The 17,957-nt window shown below is 40.8% G+C and overlaps 2 protein-coding genes across 2 annotated transcripts in view; one reads left to right on the plus strand and one right to left on the minus strand.

Moving 5' to 3' along the window:
- PLCZ1 (phospholipase C zeta 1) overlaps positions 1-8,734 on the minus strand; it is a 134,797-nt gene extending 126,063 nt beyond the window's left edge. The window contains exons 1-3 of the mRNA XM_075061662.1: positions 8,588-8,734; positions 7,281-7,445; positions 3,478-3,712 (exon numbers count right to left, since the gene is read on the minus strand). Coding sequence (XP_074917763.1) covers positions 3,478-3,712; positions 7,281-7,445; positions 8,588-8,734 — 547 coding nt within the window. The remainder of the gene's footprint in view (positions 1-3,477; positions 3,713-7,280; positions 7,446-8,587) is intronic.
- Positions 8,735-12,090: 3,356 nt separating this feature from the next.
- On the plus strand, positions 12,091-12,984 carry CAPZA3 (capping actin protein of muscle Z-line subunit alpha 3). Its single transcript, XM_032796065.1, has one exon. The coding sequence runs from the start codon at positions 12,091-12,093 to the stop codon at positions 12,982-12,984; it is 894 nt and encodes a 297-aa protein (XP_032651956.1).
- Positions 12,985-17,957: the final 4,973 nt, after the last annotated feature.

Genomic DNA, 17,957 nt, shown 5'->3' on the forward strand with positions numbered 1-17,957 from the left:
AGGGTTCAGGGACTATAGTTCATATGTAGTATAAAAACTGCACTCAGCTCATAAGTTTCATTCTTGTAATATAAGAATAAAAGTTCTGATGCACAGTCTAGCATCTGTCTTTTTGAAAATGAAGCCACCAAGATATCTTAATGTGGAAAGACAATCAAATTTTAATATTATAAACAGGACAACTACTTAATTTTGAGGGACCTGTGTTCCGTGACTTCTTGCTTTATATTTGTTAATGGTGTGCAGGTTCCAATCCTAGATCACTGTGATAGACACTGCCCTTCAGGCTGGGAGAACTATCACCAACATACAGGTTAATTTCAAGAGGTATATCTGAACTACAGCTCCCAAAATGAGCTGTAATTAGCCCATGTTGCTTTTTCTCAGCTGAGTTGCAAATTTTGCCTTTTGTCACACAGAGCAATGAAGCTCAGCAGAGAATCTACATCACTTAAGGGAACCTTCACTTTCTAAAGTGTAGCAGAAGTAGTTGGGCTATTACACGCAAAACAAATCCATGGTCTTCCCAGACACTATACCCAGAGCAGTGATGTAGCAGTCATAAAGGGAGATCAGGGACCCCTGAAGATCTTCCATCTCCACATAAGTACTTCATTCATCTCTGAGCGAGTTGAACTGCAGTGGGAAGAGCCAATGGGATATATAATCCTTAGCAATTCTCTTTCCCCTTTATTTCCAGCGGATGGATCAAACTGGAGGGGAAGAGAAACTGGGCAGAGGAGAATATCAAGGAAGAGGGGACATATAGACAATAATAGAAAAAGGAAAAACAAAATGGAATTAAGAAAAAAATGAAGTCAGGACAAAAAAGAGTAAGAAAAAGGAATGGAGAACGTAACATAAGATAACTTTTAGACTAGTACATTTTTAATATATTTGTAGTATCCCTACATATAATTTTTGATAAATTAAAAATCCACAAAGTAATAAAAAAGATCTGCCCCTGAGTAAAACTACCCCAAGCCTTAGTCCAACCACTCCTTGATAGCCTAAGAGACGAGAAAAGTTATGAAATCACACAGAAGATATGTATGATTGAAAATAATTTGATAAGTTACTTCACACAGGTGTAACTAAGGACAGAATTTCACCAGCAGAATCTTTATTACTAATGGCGATGCATGAACCAGAAGGAATTCAGCCTTAAAATTCAGCCTTAAAATTCCAGGCTGAATTTGCACTGCTGCCTTTCTAAACTACCTTCTTACCTTAAATGTAATTGAGAAAAATTAATCTGGAATCACTGAGGCATGATAAATGTGGCATCCATGATGTCATATTTACAAAACTATTTTTCAGAGTAAAAGTGCACTTTAAGAGGTCCACTGTTAGAAAACAAAATGTGTCCTGCTATATTAATTGTTAATTTTTTTCCAAGTACCCACGATGGAATACCCTCCAATTTAAAAAAAAATGATTTTTTAAAATAAATTTCACACCCATAGCAATTAAAGTGGAAGAGCTTTTATATTATCGTTTATATTGTACAAGAGATCAATTCTCTTCCTGAAAGAGATGGGAGATATTCAGTGAACTGAACAATCCAACTGGTTAAGCATTCTTCGGTGCTTTTAAAATAAAATTGGTTGAGAATGTTGATGGTGTCCCTAGTCTGTTTGCCAGAAGCTGGGAGTGGGCAACAGGGGATGTTTAACCTGTTCTGTTCATTCCCTCTGGGGTATCTGGCACTGGCCACTGTTGGAAGATAGGATACTGGGCTAGATGGAACTTTGGTCTGACCCAGTATGGCCATTCTTATGTTTTTATGATCCATTTTGCACTCAGAATACTGAGCAATGAAAAACAGTGGATAGAGAATACTAGCAGTTCTCTGAATGGAATGTCCCATAAGGAGAGTTCAAATAGGTGTAGTATCAATATTTGTTTGTACTTAAAAACAAGTTTAATACAAAGCAAACAATGTAATTATTAACTAATTTTTATTGCTGGTGCTATGTTTTATAGCATAAGTGGGTTATATTCAGGACTGCATGTTTTCCATGGCCATAGCATTTGCTGTGGAATTCCCCTTCCCTCAGAATCTAAGCTTTGATTTTTTTTAAAGTAATACATATATTTCTAGTTGTCATGGTTGCAAAGTAACTCTTGAAAATGTGAACTAAGTATACACCAATGCTGTGTTAGTTTACTGAGTTTGCACACAGTCTGGACTCTTAATGCAGAATTTAGATTCAGTGTGTTGCACAGCATACAGGGTCTTGATGGGAACTAAGCAAAAATTGACACAAACACCACTCAACTCAACTTTGTGAGCCTTCTGTGGTTTGAATGTTGTAAGGTAATTTACACATAAGTACCCATTCCAAAAGTATGACTGTCAATACTTGAAAGAAATGCAGATACTTATTAGTCTTTTAAAAACACACAGTCAGACTTGAATAGTGACATGGTTAAAGTAATGTATCAAAAGCTAGTACTATTCGGAGACATGTAAGCTATATCCTATCTTGTACTGCACTGATAATATACTAACAAAAACTGACTTACAAGTAACATAACAAAATCAAACTCTTTTATTAAGGAGCTCACAAAAAAATTTTTTAATGTGGTTGTGAAACAGATCTCTTAAGCTAAAGTAAGTTACATATAATTTAGTTCTGATATGTTTTATTCTTGTTTTAATAATTATTGTCCTTAATCTTCAAGTTTCAACACGACAAATTAAAAAGGTCTCTAGCTACAAAATAAGTAATGATTCAAAACTTCATTTTACTTTTGCACATTTCAAATATATTTTTAAATTATTTATTTTTCTACTGTAATCTAATGTTGAAGAGCAGTATCATATGATGGAGATGATATTTGGCTAAGGACATACAGTTTTCATTTTTCACCTCTTTAGTGCATGATTCAAATTCATCTTGATTAATAAAGCAAAATGAGTTTTGATAGATTAGTTCAATCAACAATAAGTGTCACATAGTTTGACATCCCAGCACAGCAAGGGCCATTTCACATTTCTCAGGGGCCTAACAAAACATTCAGTGCTTTAACTAGCCATATTTTTCATGATTTTATATAAAATGTTTCTACACAGGAGACCTTATACAACTTTTGGGACTGGCCCCGGGTACAATACTAGAGTTTGAATCACCTACCTATAGCAAATTGTATATCCTATATTTGAGCCATATCCTGTATAAATTTGATTAATGTATTAAAGATTTCCTGTAATAATATATCCATAGTAGTTTAAGGATCTGAACTTGAAAAACAACTAATATTATGTCCACGTGCTTAGTAACAGATCTCAAATTCTCTCTCTCTTTATTTAGGAAAGCAGATACTTATCTTACACAGTTTACAGCTTTTTCATAAGTTTCATAATAATTTTATAGTCAAATAAGTATTCAAAAATAAATATACATACATATACAAATAGTAAAACAAAATCTGAAAATCCAACATTTATATTATGTTAAAGATATAGTGTACCTTCTTCAATGGGTTCATACTTTGCAATAAGTTGAGAGGCAATTGCTTCATCAGCATCAATTACAAATTGTTCTTTTCTGAGAAACTCAATCAGGTTTATTTCAGGTAGAATTTTGCGGTTCGGAGAATAACTGCAGAAAAGTTCATGTATTTCACTTCTGTGCGCAAGGGTTCGATAAATTGCCCTGAATTCTTCTATAGTAATACTTCCAGTCTTCGGCTGATTACTTGTTTTCTGAAAACATTTTAATGTAGTGATTTTAATGTATCATTAGAGCCATTATATCAGTTAAAACATTGAGCCATAATGTTTCTTCAGTACATAGTCATGATCCAATACTATTCTATTCTAACAGGTGATGCAGTTAGTAAATCTTAGAATTTGGCCTTGCCTCTTAAAAAGGTCCATTATTTTAAGCAATTAAGTTTAAATTGTATTGCATAACACAAGCTGCATATTGTCAATTGCAAAATGTGTATATTTGATGTATCCAATTAGAATGCATGAATTCAAAACAAAATCTTGTACTGAAATATGTATTTTAATTTCATGTAACTGTACTGCAAAAAAAGGTTATCATGACAGTGAAAAAGTAAATATATTCTGACATATCAACAGTTACTATTTTAAATAATTGTGTGAATACTGTAAGGCTCTATTTTACAATTAGGAAGAGAACGCATTCCTCAAACAAGTGAATTAAGAATGAACAAATTATCAGATATGACTTTGCTCAACTTTTAACAGACTAAGATCAGTTAAGCTTTGACCAATTATTCATACACTCGGAATTTCTAAATTATACACTTGTTTTTTTCTAAATGAAGCTTTTTAAATGTTAGAATATGGATTCACTTCAATGCTTGATTATCAAAAGCCACTAGAAAATAAGGGTGAAAAAAGAGGTAGAATGACAGTAACTGAGTATCTCTGGCATATACATTTTTTTCAAAGACTCACCAAAATAATTTCTTTTAAAATTTTCTAAACAATATATGGAATTCAGTTTTCTCAGTGTACATTTTTTCTTTTTTTAATGTATTCTTCATAGAAGGTGCCATAATGTGCTAGCCCTTGTGAATGAATAAGCTCTGTTTATTTGCGAAACAAACACAGCACAGGAAATGTAAATTAAAAACTTCATTGAACTACCCTCCACCAATGTTCTTCAACTCTCTTCTACAAGGATCACCACTAGAGTTGAGAGAAAGTTAGTATTACTCAGTTCTTAAGCCCTGAGACTATCAGAGAGGATAGTAATTAGTGCCTAATATTATGTCAGCCATGGTGGTTAGTGCCTAGTAAAAACTGCCCTAACAAACAGAGTGACCAGCTATCACTTGATAAAGATTTTTGTTCACTACCAATCTGGGATGGATTTGAAACAATGTCCTAGAGATGAAAGATTCAATATTGCATTATTAATTCCCTCCTGAGCAATCTAGTCATTAGTGAAATAGATTTCTAAAAGTATAAACTGGCATAAAACTAAAAATTATATTAAGTAACCAAAATCAATGCAACAGAAAAGTATTTTGGGGACTTCTAACAATGATCTATTAATTCCCTTCCAAACTAGTATCTAATTACTGATTGTTTGAAGGATGACTGTTCAAGAGAAATTTACTATTAGATTTACTAAAACCAATAATGAAGAAAACCTGGTACAAGAAACTAGTAATAAATTTTTAACACTGATTGAGAAATCACAACTTCCCAGATCCATGGAAGTATTTGGAAACTACAGTAATAGGGGCTACGTAAGACCCTAGACGGAAAGATTACTTCAGATTTATATTAGAGACACATGGTGGGTGAGGTAACATCTTTTACTGGACTAATTTCTGTTGGTGAAAGAGATACAAGCTATCAAACTTAAGAGTTCTTCTTCAGGTCTGTGTAAGCTCAAAAGCTTGTCTCTTTCATCAACAAAACTTGGTACAATAAAAGATATTACCTCTCTCCAATATCCTGGGACCAACATGGCTACAACAGCACTGCAAACTATAGATTTCTATGTGTGTCTCTAGCTCCTTATCATATCTTTAGTTTTATTAATGCACCTCAACTCTTTGCTATTCAGAAAATGTAGTAAGTTTAACAAAAGGCTTTCCTGTTGAAATGAAAGCTTCAGAAAATGTATTATTCTTTAACAAACCTTAATCTCCCCATTTCTTCTGATTTTACCTAAAGTAATACGACAGAAAAAGAAATTTAAATTAAAAGAAAAGGAAACAAAAATAAAAGCAGTACGTTGGTAAAACACCTGCATACGTGTCTCTAATACAGAATGAACTTTTTAGTCATAGCCCTTCGACTCTCTCTTAAAGACCAATGACTTTGTAATACACCTCTACCCCAATATAACACGACCCGATATAACACGAATTTAGATATAACGCGGTAAAGCAGTGCTCCGAGGGGGCAGGGCTGCGCACTCCGGCGGATCAAAGCAAGTTCAATATAACGCAGTTTCACCTATAACGCGGTAAAAAATTTTTGGCTCCCGAGGACAGCGTTATATCAGGGTAGAGGTGTAGTACTGTATCCAGTTAGATCATTTCTATTCTAAACAGGCCACTCCTTCAAGTAATTATTCTTTTTATAGTCTACAGCCATTCACCTAAAATTTCTCTCTGAAAATAACATAAGCCCATAAAAACAATAAACACAAAATTTGCTAACTCTCAAGGGGGTCCAAAGGGTCAGCACACTCAGGTTTTGTCAGACTGCTGCAGGAAGTAAATTCCAGAGTTGAGGGTCCTCCATCAAAAATGCTCTGCCATCAGCCTCAGTGTTTAAATTTGGAGAGTGTTATCTTGAAACATTTTAGTTAACCTGAACTGTCATGGTGGTGTTATGATTTGAGAAGTCAGTCTTTGGGTAGCCAGGATACAAGCCACATATGGCCTCACACAACAAAGTCAACATCTTAAAATAAATGAAATGAATGAAACAGCAAAAGTGTCTCATGAACACAAAGTTACCGTAAGTGTACACCAATATTGCCATGAATTTTCTGTTCCACAAAATATCCACTTTATAAAAAGAATGGTCACATTATTTCTAGAAAAATCTTCATAGAGTAGAAAAGCAAAGGAATAGGAAGAGATTTTTTTCAGTACAATAATTTCAGTGTTGATCATCCTACAATATGATCAGGTCAACCTTGTTTGGAATTCAGTATTATCTACCATTCTACAAAAAAATCTACCTGTCAGGCTTTCAGCATTATTTTAAACTATACACATTCCATTTGAAATCATTATTATTCTAGTAATAACAATGAACCCAAATCTGACTGATAGTTGTCGAATTTGACTTTTTGATATCAAAGAGTCAAATTCGACAACTATTTGACTCTTGGTTAATTATCTTTTTGACAATTATTAGCATGTTTGAAATCCTAACACTGCAGTAAACCCTTTGCCAACTGGTGGTTGATTAGTGGTCTGTGTTAAATTAATTTAGTAGTTAATCTAGTTCCTTGTAGTAAGAGGTAAATATCACAAAACCAATACTCTTCTTAGTTTCATTAGAATTGATGGAGACTGAATTCTCCTACCACCTAGGGATGATCTATCCCAGAACATGTTGGGGAGGCAGTAAGAAAGAGATTGCATTGATGCTGCCTATGAGATATCCATGCTACAGATAAATACAAGACTTCTGTCCATTCAGCCGTTAATTTGGCACATTTAACAAAAATATATATATAAAAAAAGACAACCAACAACCAAATAGCCCCTTAGGTGTCTGGTCATTCTGAATATACTTATATCAATAATGACTATTTTCTCACCTTAAAAACATATTTTACATGAACATAATCAAAAGGGATGTTTAGCTTAGTAAGTAATTTCAGTGTCTTGTCTAAATTAATCTTTCCGGTTCTAAACTCATCCTGAATGATGGACAAAAACCATGTACGGAAAAATAAGTTAAGGAAATGCAGAAACACATTTAACTAGATTTTTTTTTTTGGGAAAATGTCTTTTTAAGTGAAACATATAAGCTATTTTTCTACTATATTTTCTCTATTTCTGGTTCCAAATAATTAACTGAAAAATATGTTATTTGTTTTATTACAGTGCTGGGCTAAAGGGGTACTGGAGGAGGAAGACAGCCTACAGGGAAGAAAGGCAAAAAGGAATAAGAAAGATAGAATCATAGAATATTAGGGTTGGAAGGGAGCTCAGGAGGTCATCTAGTCCAACCCCCTACTCAATGATGAAATGGCACAGATGATAACTGGAAACAGATAAGACATCCAATGGTAGTGAAAGTAAAATGGAGTAGGGTAAGTGTTTAATGGGAGTTAATTTTAAAGGGGGGGGGGGAATTCACATATTAAATAACATAAGGTAGTGGAGGAAAGCAATAAAAAGGGTAGAATAGGTGCAGGAGTGTGAAAGAACTGGGGAGGCAGCTGTGAACAGACTAAGGTGGACAGGGAGCTCAGGAGGTTGAGTAACTATGAAGATGATTTGGGTTATTAATGGGGGTGGCTAGAAGAGCTTAATGGGTTTTCAAACGGTGTCAGAGGAGGGAGGACTGGGGGTGAGGGAAGGTGAGTTGGCCTTGCACTGTGTGTTTGGGGAGGTCTCTGGCAACTGGGGGGGGGTCTCCCCAGTGTGGGGGCGGGGGGGACTTGGCCAGGGAGCGTGTCTCTCCACGCGGGGGTGTCTCTGTTAGGGATGTGCCCAGTGCACTTGGGAGGGGAGGGGAAGGAAGCGGGAGCCTGTCCCGCCCTGTCCGCGCGGCGGGGGGGCGATGATAAGGATATTTGGCCTCCATGATGGACTCCGCATCGCCCCGCGCCTCTCCGGGGTCTGGTCACTCCGATGGTGTCAGCAGCAGCTCCCAGCGCGGCATCACCCGGACCCGGCTCCTCTCAGGATCCAACCCCCCCACGCGCGGGGATCCCGCCCAACCGCCCCCACCGCTGCCCAGAGTGAAGAGAGAACCCGTCGGCGCCTGAGCGCCCGCCGGCACGCGGGGCCTGTGACGCAACAAACGGCCCCGCCACGTGGGATGCCCCCGCCCACCAGGCCACGCGACGGACCCGGTTCTTCCAGCCCTGCCAATCGCGTGGCGGGCGGGAGATACCGGCTCCTGGCCGGGCCTGGATGAAGGTGATTTTCCTTTTCCGGCGCTCACACTATACCCAGGCAACTCGACACAATTGGGCCAATTCAGCTGCCGTAGTCTGAGCCCAGCACAGGGTCTAGATCCCGCCAGAAAGGAGGGTTCCATCGCGGGTTGCCTTGTGTCCTCCTGAGCACGTGGCCTGGTCTTCTGAACCTTCGCTGCAGGGCCCTTCCTCCCTTTGCCACATGGCTAGATCTTGCAATGCCCTCCTCATCCCACCCTCCAGAATCCCCAGGCTCAGTTTGGGTGAGCATGCTCAGTGCACCCAAAGTAAGGAATTGGTGACATAACAAGGGGGAGGCGAGTGAGACATTTGCCTTGGGCGTGCAAAGCCGAGGGGCGCAGAAAAGCTAGAGCGTCCCTGCTTGAAGGAAAGCTTTGTGGCTCTCCTGGCTGCTGCTGCCTCTATGGTAACAAGAGATGCTGGCTGGCAGAGGGCGAGCAGCTGGCTGCTGCAGGTCAGGAGGGGGAGTAGGGAGGAGGCACACACATGCTTTGCAGCCCTCCCTCCCACCTGGAGGAGACACTGTGGGGGCTTCTGGTGGGAGACAGGCTCATCGGCAGTGGACCTCACTCACTTGAGCAGCTGCTGGGGCTTTGGTGAGTGTTTAACCTTGTGATTTCGCCTCCCATCTCAACCACTGCTCCTGTAAATAGCGCAAGGGACAGCCCCATCCCCCACCCCCAGTGAGGCTATGGCGAGGGGCAACAGGGGAGGAAGGAAGCCACATGTGATAGCAGTCTTCTCTCCCCCCAGCACCCACCACTCCCTCCCAGAGCTCACACCCCTTCTCTAGCCTCCAAACTCTGTCGCAGAGCCTGCACCCAGCCCTCCATACTCCCTCCCAGAGCCTGCACCCATCCACCTATCCTGCACCCCACCACATGCCCCAGCCTGGAGCTTGCACCCAGCACCCAACCTCTGTCCCAGATCCTGCACCCCCACCTCTTCCCATACACCCTCTCGTGCCCCCAAACTCTGTCCCAGAGCCTACACCCAGAGGCCCTGCCCCAATCCAGAGCCTGCACCCCCACCTCTTCCCACACACCCTCTTGTGCCCCCAAACTTTGTCCCAGAGCCTACACCCAGAGGCCCTGCCCCAATCCAGGGCCTGCACCCAGCATCCAAACTCTGCCCCAGAGCCTACACCTCCACCTCTTCCCACACCCTCTCCTGTCCCCAAACTCCCTCCCACAGCCTGCACCCCAGACTCCATCCTAGAGCCCAACCTCTCAACCGTCCTACATCCCATTCCCCTGCCCCAACCCAGGGCCTGCACATCAGTCCTCCTCCCCCCACCCAAAATCCCTCGCAGAGCCTTAGGCAGGTGGAGGACAAAGTTTGGGCAGTGGGGGGAGGGTTCTGAGCATTCTGAGCCCCACCAACATTTGTACAAACCTGCCGCCCCTGATACTTGGAGGTGGGGGTGAGGAGGTGAGCAGTGAGTCAGTGGATGGAGGAGGGCATCCATTTTCAGTATTTTAAATTTTGGTACTGCATTGATTGACTATGGTGTACATTAATATAGTGACCCCCTGGGACTTTGAATGAGGCTTTATACTTGGGGGGTGGGTGAGGAGGCGAGCGGCGAGTTGGTGGCTGGAGGGGGGCAAATCTCTCAGATTCAAAATCTGGGACTGTGTCTGTTGGTCCTATCTGCTGCTTTTCTCTGGGCTGGGGGTTGTCCCAATGCTGCAAAGAGGGTGTTCCCAAAGGAATGTACTTGCTTCTGACCCCCTAGACCCTCAGTATGTCTGCTCTTCTCTAGTCAGCCAACTTGACAAGTTTGATTGTCCTTGGTCTGGCTCCCAGCCCCTCTCCCAAGGGTTGCAGCTGTCTGGAGGTGCCTGCCTTCCACGCCTTCCTCAGTCGCACCTCGTTCATTCAACAGAGCAATTGATTACAAAGTGAGGGGAAGATCTTATTCTACTTCTACCAAAAAGAAATTTTTCTTTTATCTTAATTATACTACCTTAGGGGCCCGCTATAACATATTACCAGGGTTCAATACAAAGTCATATAAAAGTTATACAAAAATGCATAATGCAGAGATTTATCTACAACTTCTTTGATTGACTGCTGTGTGCAGTAAATAGTTGACCTTTGAATAATATCTTATACTTGGGGGCGAAGGGGTTGAACGATGTGGGCAACAGTAGGTGGCAGAAGAGGCAAGCAGTGAGCCAGTAGGGTTCTAAGGCGAGGGCATGGGGTTTCTGGCAGGAAGGAGAAAGGTAAAGGCTGGGTGAGTGGTGGTTGGGGATGGACTAGGAGGGATCAGCCAAGCCAGCGGGGGGGGGCTAGCGGTGAAGAGGGTGTGATGGTGGGGGTCCAAGGGTGCAGGGGTCCTATTTTACTACTGTGATTCCTGGTTCCCTACCCTATGCATTGCACATTTCTCCCTCCTCCCCGAAACCTTCTTTTCGGCCACATCTGCTTTTCAGCAAGGCAGCGCTGGGAGGAGGTGTGTTCCATGGGGCAGGTGGCACAGGGAGGGTGTTGTTCCACAGGGCCGGGTGGTGCTGGGTGGGACGGGGGTGGAGTGTTCGAGAGAAGGAAGCTGGGCGGGTGCTGGGGGGGCAAGATTTTATATTCTTTCCTCAGTGCGAAAAAATAGCTAGTTACGGCTCATGTGGGAGAGGAGCATTTTTGTCATCACATCCGGCACTGCCCGGAGCATAGTGTGGCTGTGCCAACCCAACTCAGCCCAGCTGGACATCTGCGGCCGTACGCCTGATATGGCTGCTGTGAACCAGCCCGTTCCGAGCACTTCCATGCAGCCAGAGACATCCTCCCCTGGCCCTCCCAAATAAGGTGGGAAGGATGGGATGGGGAGAGGTGGGGTCCCAGGTAGGGGTGGGGTAATGTGGGGGGTGGTCATGGGTTACTACCCTGACCCCCAGCTTCTCTCCCCAAAAAACATTTCCCCACCAGTTGCTGTCCCAGTCCATCAGGGTAAGCAGCTGGTGCGCCGGGACACATTGTTTACTTAGGTTTACCTCTGTGTCTGCAGATGTTCAAGGTAAGCAAACCATCTCAGCCCACCAGTGGCTTATCCTGATGACCCAGGAGCCAAAGTTTTCTGACCCCTGAATTATAGGGTCGGTTTATAAATGAGTCATAAAAATTTTCTATTTTACTTATCCATCTTGGGGGGTCGGCTTATAAACAAACCGGCTTATGATCGAGTATATTTTCATGTGCTGCCGGCAAATATTTTCCACTGTGACAATTTTTCCAAAAACTCTAGCTCTATTGAATCATTTTCTTGTGATCTCACTAATATTTCTAGATCTTTCCAGATGCAACTTTAGAGCACAAAGCAAAGTTCTGGATGTTACCAAGAAACTTTTTTGCTGTGACATCCTCTTGTGTTCTAAAATGTTTTTAATAACAATTTCCATGTTAGCATAATATTCATGCTTTCATTTCAGGTTTACCACCACAGAAATAAACCACAATGTCCAACAAATGTGATTTATCTAAGGAAGAGAAGGTGTGGATCATATGCCGTCTGCTGTATCAGGCACCTCCAGGTGAATTCTACAGTGTTTTTGAAGATCTCCGTATTCTGGTCCAGGATGATGACCTAATGAGGCAAGAGGCTGCCCAGGTCTGTGCCCATCACAATAAGAACAATTTCACTTTAGTCAGAATAGAAGGAACCAATGTGCTGATGACTCGCTACAATGATCTAGGAGGAAATCGCTTTTTTGACCCTAAATATAAATTTTCTTTCAAATTTGATCACTTGAGTGGAATATCAAATAAATTTCAGCTCCATGGGATAGCATGGGATGAAACAGAGTTATGGAGAACAGCCCTAAATAGTGCTTTAAAGGCATACGTGGATAGTCACTTTCCTTCAGGGGACTGCTGTGTATTTAGAAAAACCTTGAAAAACTGGCAGGTATTTGTGGTCTGTATTGCAAGTCATCAGTACAAACCATTGGGTTTCTGGAATGGCCTTTGGAAAGGTGAATGGACTTTTTCCCAGATTCCAGTTATTACTCAGGTTACAGGGGCCATTCATTTGCAAGTACACTACTTTAAAGATGCTAACCTCCACATGACAGTCTGCAAGACTGTTGAAGAGACCTTGCACGTAATTGACCCAGCCCAGTTGGCCATAGATTTTGTGAAACTCATAGAAACTGAAGACAACAAATTTCACATTGCCATGCTGGAAAATTTCCAAACTTTGACAGATGAAATCTGGAGAAAAATTCTACGAAGGCAGCTCCCAGTCACTCGCACAATCATTAACTGGAATAAACTGCTGACCAATCAGAGCATAAAAACCAATATTTCCAGTCATGAGGTGCCACTGAGTTTAACAAAGTGTATGGTTTGAGTAAAATATAGCCCAAATAAAACTAACAATCACTGTGGAAAGTGGATTTATTTATTCATTTGGCTTATTTCTGGACATCTATGGGGAATATAGAGCCTTTTACCACAAGGCTGCCATTTTGAAGCTAATCCAGTTCAGTAATGACTAAAAGTTATTACTGTTCGATGTTTTTTTTAATGCAGGGATTTTCTCTCCTTTTTCTGATTCAGCTAGCACTGGCCCCTGTCAGAGATAGGATAGTATCAGAGGGGTAGCTGTGTTAGACTGTATCCACAAAAACAATGAGGAGTCCAGTGGCACCTTAAAGACTAACAGATTTATTTGGGCATAAGCTTTTGTGGGTAAAAAACCCCACTTCTTCCGATGCATGGAGTGAAAATTACAGATGCAGGCATAAGAATACTGACACATGAAGACAAGGATGTTACATTAGAAGTGGAGAACCAGAATTGGCCTTGTTAACACTGGTTCTCCACTTCTAAGGTAACTCCCTTCTCTTCATGTGTCAGTATATTTATGCCGGCATCTGTAATTTTCACTCCACGCATCGGAAGAAGTGGGGTTTTTTACCCACAAAAGCTTATGCCCATATAAATCTGTTAGTCTTTAAGGTGCCAGAGATAGGATATTGCCTAGATGGACCACTTGTCTGATCCAATATGGAAAGCCATATTTCTATGTATTTTTCATCGGTTTTAAATTGACATACATTTTTAAATAAAAATAATTGAATTTAATCTCACATTTTATGTTAACTTTCATTTTGGGGCAATTAGTAATGCTTGTTTACTTAGGATATTAAGGGACAAATAAGAGATTTTCAGAATAGCATTGAAACCCAAGAAGTTGAACCTTCAATTTTTGTTCACGTATATCAATATCTAGAGAAAAGATATTCATAATGCAGTCACTTAAACTAAGGGAGACATGGAAACAGGAGGCATAAATCTATTACAGTCAGATCCCACCAGGGATGTGTCATAGTATTCAAGAAGAAACTTTAATACCAGTCATCATGGGATAGCAGAATACATGAAGCTGGGTCACATCCTCTCTCAGTTTTGACAACTGAATTTTAACTAGGGCTGTCAAGCAATTAAAAATATGAATCTCGATTAATCGCACAATTTAAATTTATTACGATTAATCACGTCATTAAACAATAATAGAATGCCTTTTATTTAAATATTTTTGGATATTTTCTACAATTTCAAATGATTTCAGTTACAACACAGAATACAAAGTATACAGTGCTCAATTTATATTTGTTTTTATTACAAATATTTGCACTGTAAAAAACAAAAGAAATAGTATTTTTCAATTCACCTAATAAGAGTACTGTAGTGCAATCTCTTTATCATGAAAGTTGAACTTACAAATGTAGAATTATGTATAAAAAATCGCTGCATTCAAAAATAAAACAATGTAAAACTTTAGAGCCTACAAGTCCACTCAGTCCTACTTCAACCAATTGCTCAGACAAACAAGTTTGGTTGCAATTTGCAGGAGATAACATTGCCTGCTTCTTGTTTACAATGTCTCCTGAAAGTGATAACAGGCACTCACATGGCACAGTTGTAGCCAGCATCACAAGATATTTACATGCCAGATGCACTAAAGATTCATATGTCCCTTCATGCTTCAACCACCCTGATGATTGATTCTGATTGATAACGATCCAAAGGAGAGCAGACTGACGCATGCTCATTTTCATCATTTGAGTCAGATGTCATCAGCAGAAGGTTGATTTTCTTTTTTGATGGTTGGGTTGTGTAGTTTCTGCATCTGAGTGTTGCTCTTTTAAAACTTCTGAAAGCATGCTCCACACCTCATCCCACTCAGATTTTGGATGGCACTTCAGATTCTTAAACTTTGGGTTGAGTGCTGTAGCTATTTTTGGAAATCTCACATTGGTACCTTTTTTGGGTGTTGTCAAATCTGCTGTGGAAGTGTTCTTAAAACGAACATGTGCTGGGTCATCATCCAAGACTGCTATAGCATGTGGCAAAATGTGGGTAAAACAGAACAGGAGACATACAGTTCTCCCTCAAGGTGTTCAGTAACAAATTTAATTAACACATTAGTCTTTTAATGAGCATCATCAACATGGAAGCATGTCCTCTTGAATGGTGGCTGAAGCATGAAGGGGCATACGAATGTTTACCATATCTGGCACATAAATACCTTGCAACGCCAGCTACAAAAGTGCCATGTGAATGCCTGTTCTCACTGTCAGGTGACATTGTAAATAGGAAGCTGGTAGCAGTATCTCCCGTAAATGTAAACAAACTTGTTTGTCTTAGCATTTGGCTGAAAAAAAAGTAGAACTAAGTGGACTTGTAGGCTCCAAAGTTTTACATTGTTTTGTTTTTGAGTGCAATTATGTAACAAAAAAAATCTACATTTGTAAGTTATACTTTCACGATAAAGGGATTGCACTACAGTACTTGTATGAGGTGACTTGAAAAATACCATTTCTTTTGTTTATCATTTTTACAGTTCAAATATTTGTAATAAAAATAATAATATAAAATGAGCACTGTATACTTTCTATTGTGTATTGTGATATAAATTAATATATTTGAAAATGTAGAAAAACATCCAAAATGTTTAATAAATGTTAATTGGTATTCTATTGTTAAATAATGTGATTAATCACAATTAATTTTTTTGAGTTAACCGTGTGAGTTAACTGTGATTAATTGACAATCCTAATTATAACTGATTACTAAAAATAGTGAATGACTTATCCACATCTGATTTCATGCTAGCTGTTGGCAGCTTACCATCATCAGAGGGTATGGTCCCACCAACACCAAGGCTAACAAGATCATTTACAAGCAGCTGTAGTCAGTCTTCAATAAAACTCTGAGAAGAGATGTCATTGTGATTGTGGGCAACTTTAAAGTGCAGGCAGGAAAGTATAATGACATCTGGGGAAGTACATTTGGTATCAGGCAGATGAACAGGAATGGGCAGCAACTGCTGGAATTTGCAGCTGCCAATGACATGGTGATCGCTGACCTTCTCTTTCATCACTCAAAGATTCATAAGCAGACCTAGTATAGCCCAGATGGTTTCACAACACTGTTATTGATCATGTCCTTATTAACAGTCTTTGGCAGTCATGGATGTGCGAATTCACAGAGATGCTGAACTTCACACTGACCAGTGGCTTCTGCTGACAAAAATGTACTTCCAGCTTCAGTTAATGGGCTGAAATTAGTCCAGTTCAACAAAAAGATCTTAATATAACAAACTATCAGATGGCTTTCTGTTCTGAACTGTGTAAGGCCATCAAAGCACTAAAGAATGAAATGTCATTCCTTCTGTCATCTGATAAGGAATGGTGTTGTTTTAAGTCATCAGTGCTGACCACTGCAAGCTCAGTGCTGGAGCCCCAGCTCTTCAGACATTATCCAGGGATCAGTGAGGAGACACTGCCGTTACAAGGTTTTTAACACCCTCCCGCTTCTATCGTCGGGGCTTGATAGGAAAACCGACACACAGGTAAGGTGTAAACACAAACAATTTATTAAAAACAAGAACCCCCAAAGCACTAAGCATATAAACAAACTACTCGGTCATCAAACCAACAAAGGCCTTAAGCCTGGAACCCAAAAGTTATACAGTGGGATAAAGATATAACAAAGATTAACTGCATCACTATGGGATACCACGGAGGCAGGAATCAAGGACACAGGATATACTAGGATGGGTCTTCAGATGGAACACAAGTAAATCGATCATCAGGTTTACCAATGCTTCACGTTGTCCTGTGGGGGAGTATGCGGACTCTGTTCTGACTGGATGTAATGTCAGTTGCGTGGACTGTAACAGCGATGACTTGGCTACCTCTAGGGTGGACAGCATCTGAGGGGCGTGCTGCTTAGCCTTAAATAAGTTCCTGTTGCCAGGCATGTTGGAAGGTCAGGTGACCCCTGTCTTTCTCACCTTTGCAAGAAAAGGCGCCAAACTAAGCAACAAGAAGGACACCAAATATGGAGGAACAACAACAACTCCATGAATCCAAGATGGCTAACTGAGAGGGAAATAGCAAAACAGAAAAATTCCCTACACTGGAGCTAAGAAAAAAGCAAGGCTACAATTTGATGATTCAGTGACATGTTTGTTGAGAGCAAAGGAAAAGCTGAATGGGTTTGACTTCAGTATGTCATCAAGTTGTTGTGTGAGAAAGATAAGTAATCCTGATCAAGTATCAGAGAGGTAGCTGTGTTAGTCTGGATCTGTATAAAGCAACAAAGAGTCCTGTGGCACCTTAAAGACTAACTGATGTATTGGAGCATAAGCTTTCATGACGTCTGACGAACTGGGTATTCACCCACGAAAGCTTATGCTCCAATACATCTGTTAGTCTTTAAGGTGCCACAGGACTTTTTGTTGCTTTAAGTAATCCTGATGTTTGTCTCAGGCAGTGAGTTTAGAAAGGCTGCTGCCTAGCACTATTGCTGCACCCTCTATGCAGCTTTGTGGTGTTTGTAGAGGAAGGTGGCATCAGAATGTCCAGTAAAGAATTAGGATGGCAGTGTAGCAAGGCGGACGGGCCTCCCTCTGATGCTGACAGGGAAGAACCACTCTCCACCTCCTGGTGAGTGAAGCCAGGCCAGGCCTGGCTCTCATGTCAGAAGCAGAGGGATGGAACAGGAAGTATAAGAGTCGAGGCCTCCAGCTCAGTTGAGAGGGATCCAGTGAAGGAGTCAAATGCTGGTGCCTTGCTGCTGGCCCCTGAACCAGGGACCGAGCTGTGTCAACCCCTGCCTCCTCAGGAATACTTGGAGGAGCTGCTGCCAGGTGAATACCCCAAGGAACTGCTGGCTCTCAAGTACCCAGGGGAACCTGAGGGCCATGAGTAACAAAGCCCTATGAACAGGTTGGGGTAGGAAATAGCCCAGGGAAACCAGACACTAGTCCAGTTATGTTGCTAAAACCATGTTCAACATATTTCTGCAGGA

Source organism: Chelonoidis abingdonii, chromosome 1, assembly GCF_003597395.2.
Source record: "Chelonoidis abingdonii isolate Lonesome George chromosome 1, CheloAbing_2.0, whole genome shotgun sequence".
Classification (NCBI taxonomy): domain Eukaryota; kingdom Metazoa; phylum Chordata; order Testudines; family Testudinidae; genus Chelonoidis; species Chelonoidis abingdonii.

Coding starts and splice junctions, on each gene's coding strand:
- CAPZA3 (XM_032796065.1), top strand. CDS start 12,091: ATGTCCAACAAATGTGATTTATCTAAGGAAGAGAAGGTGTGGATCATA.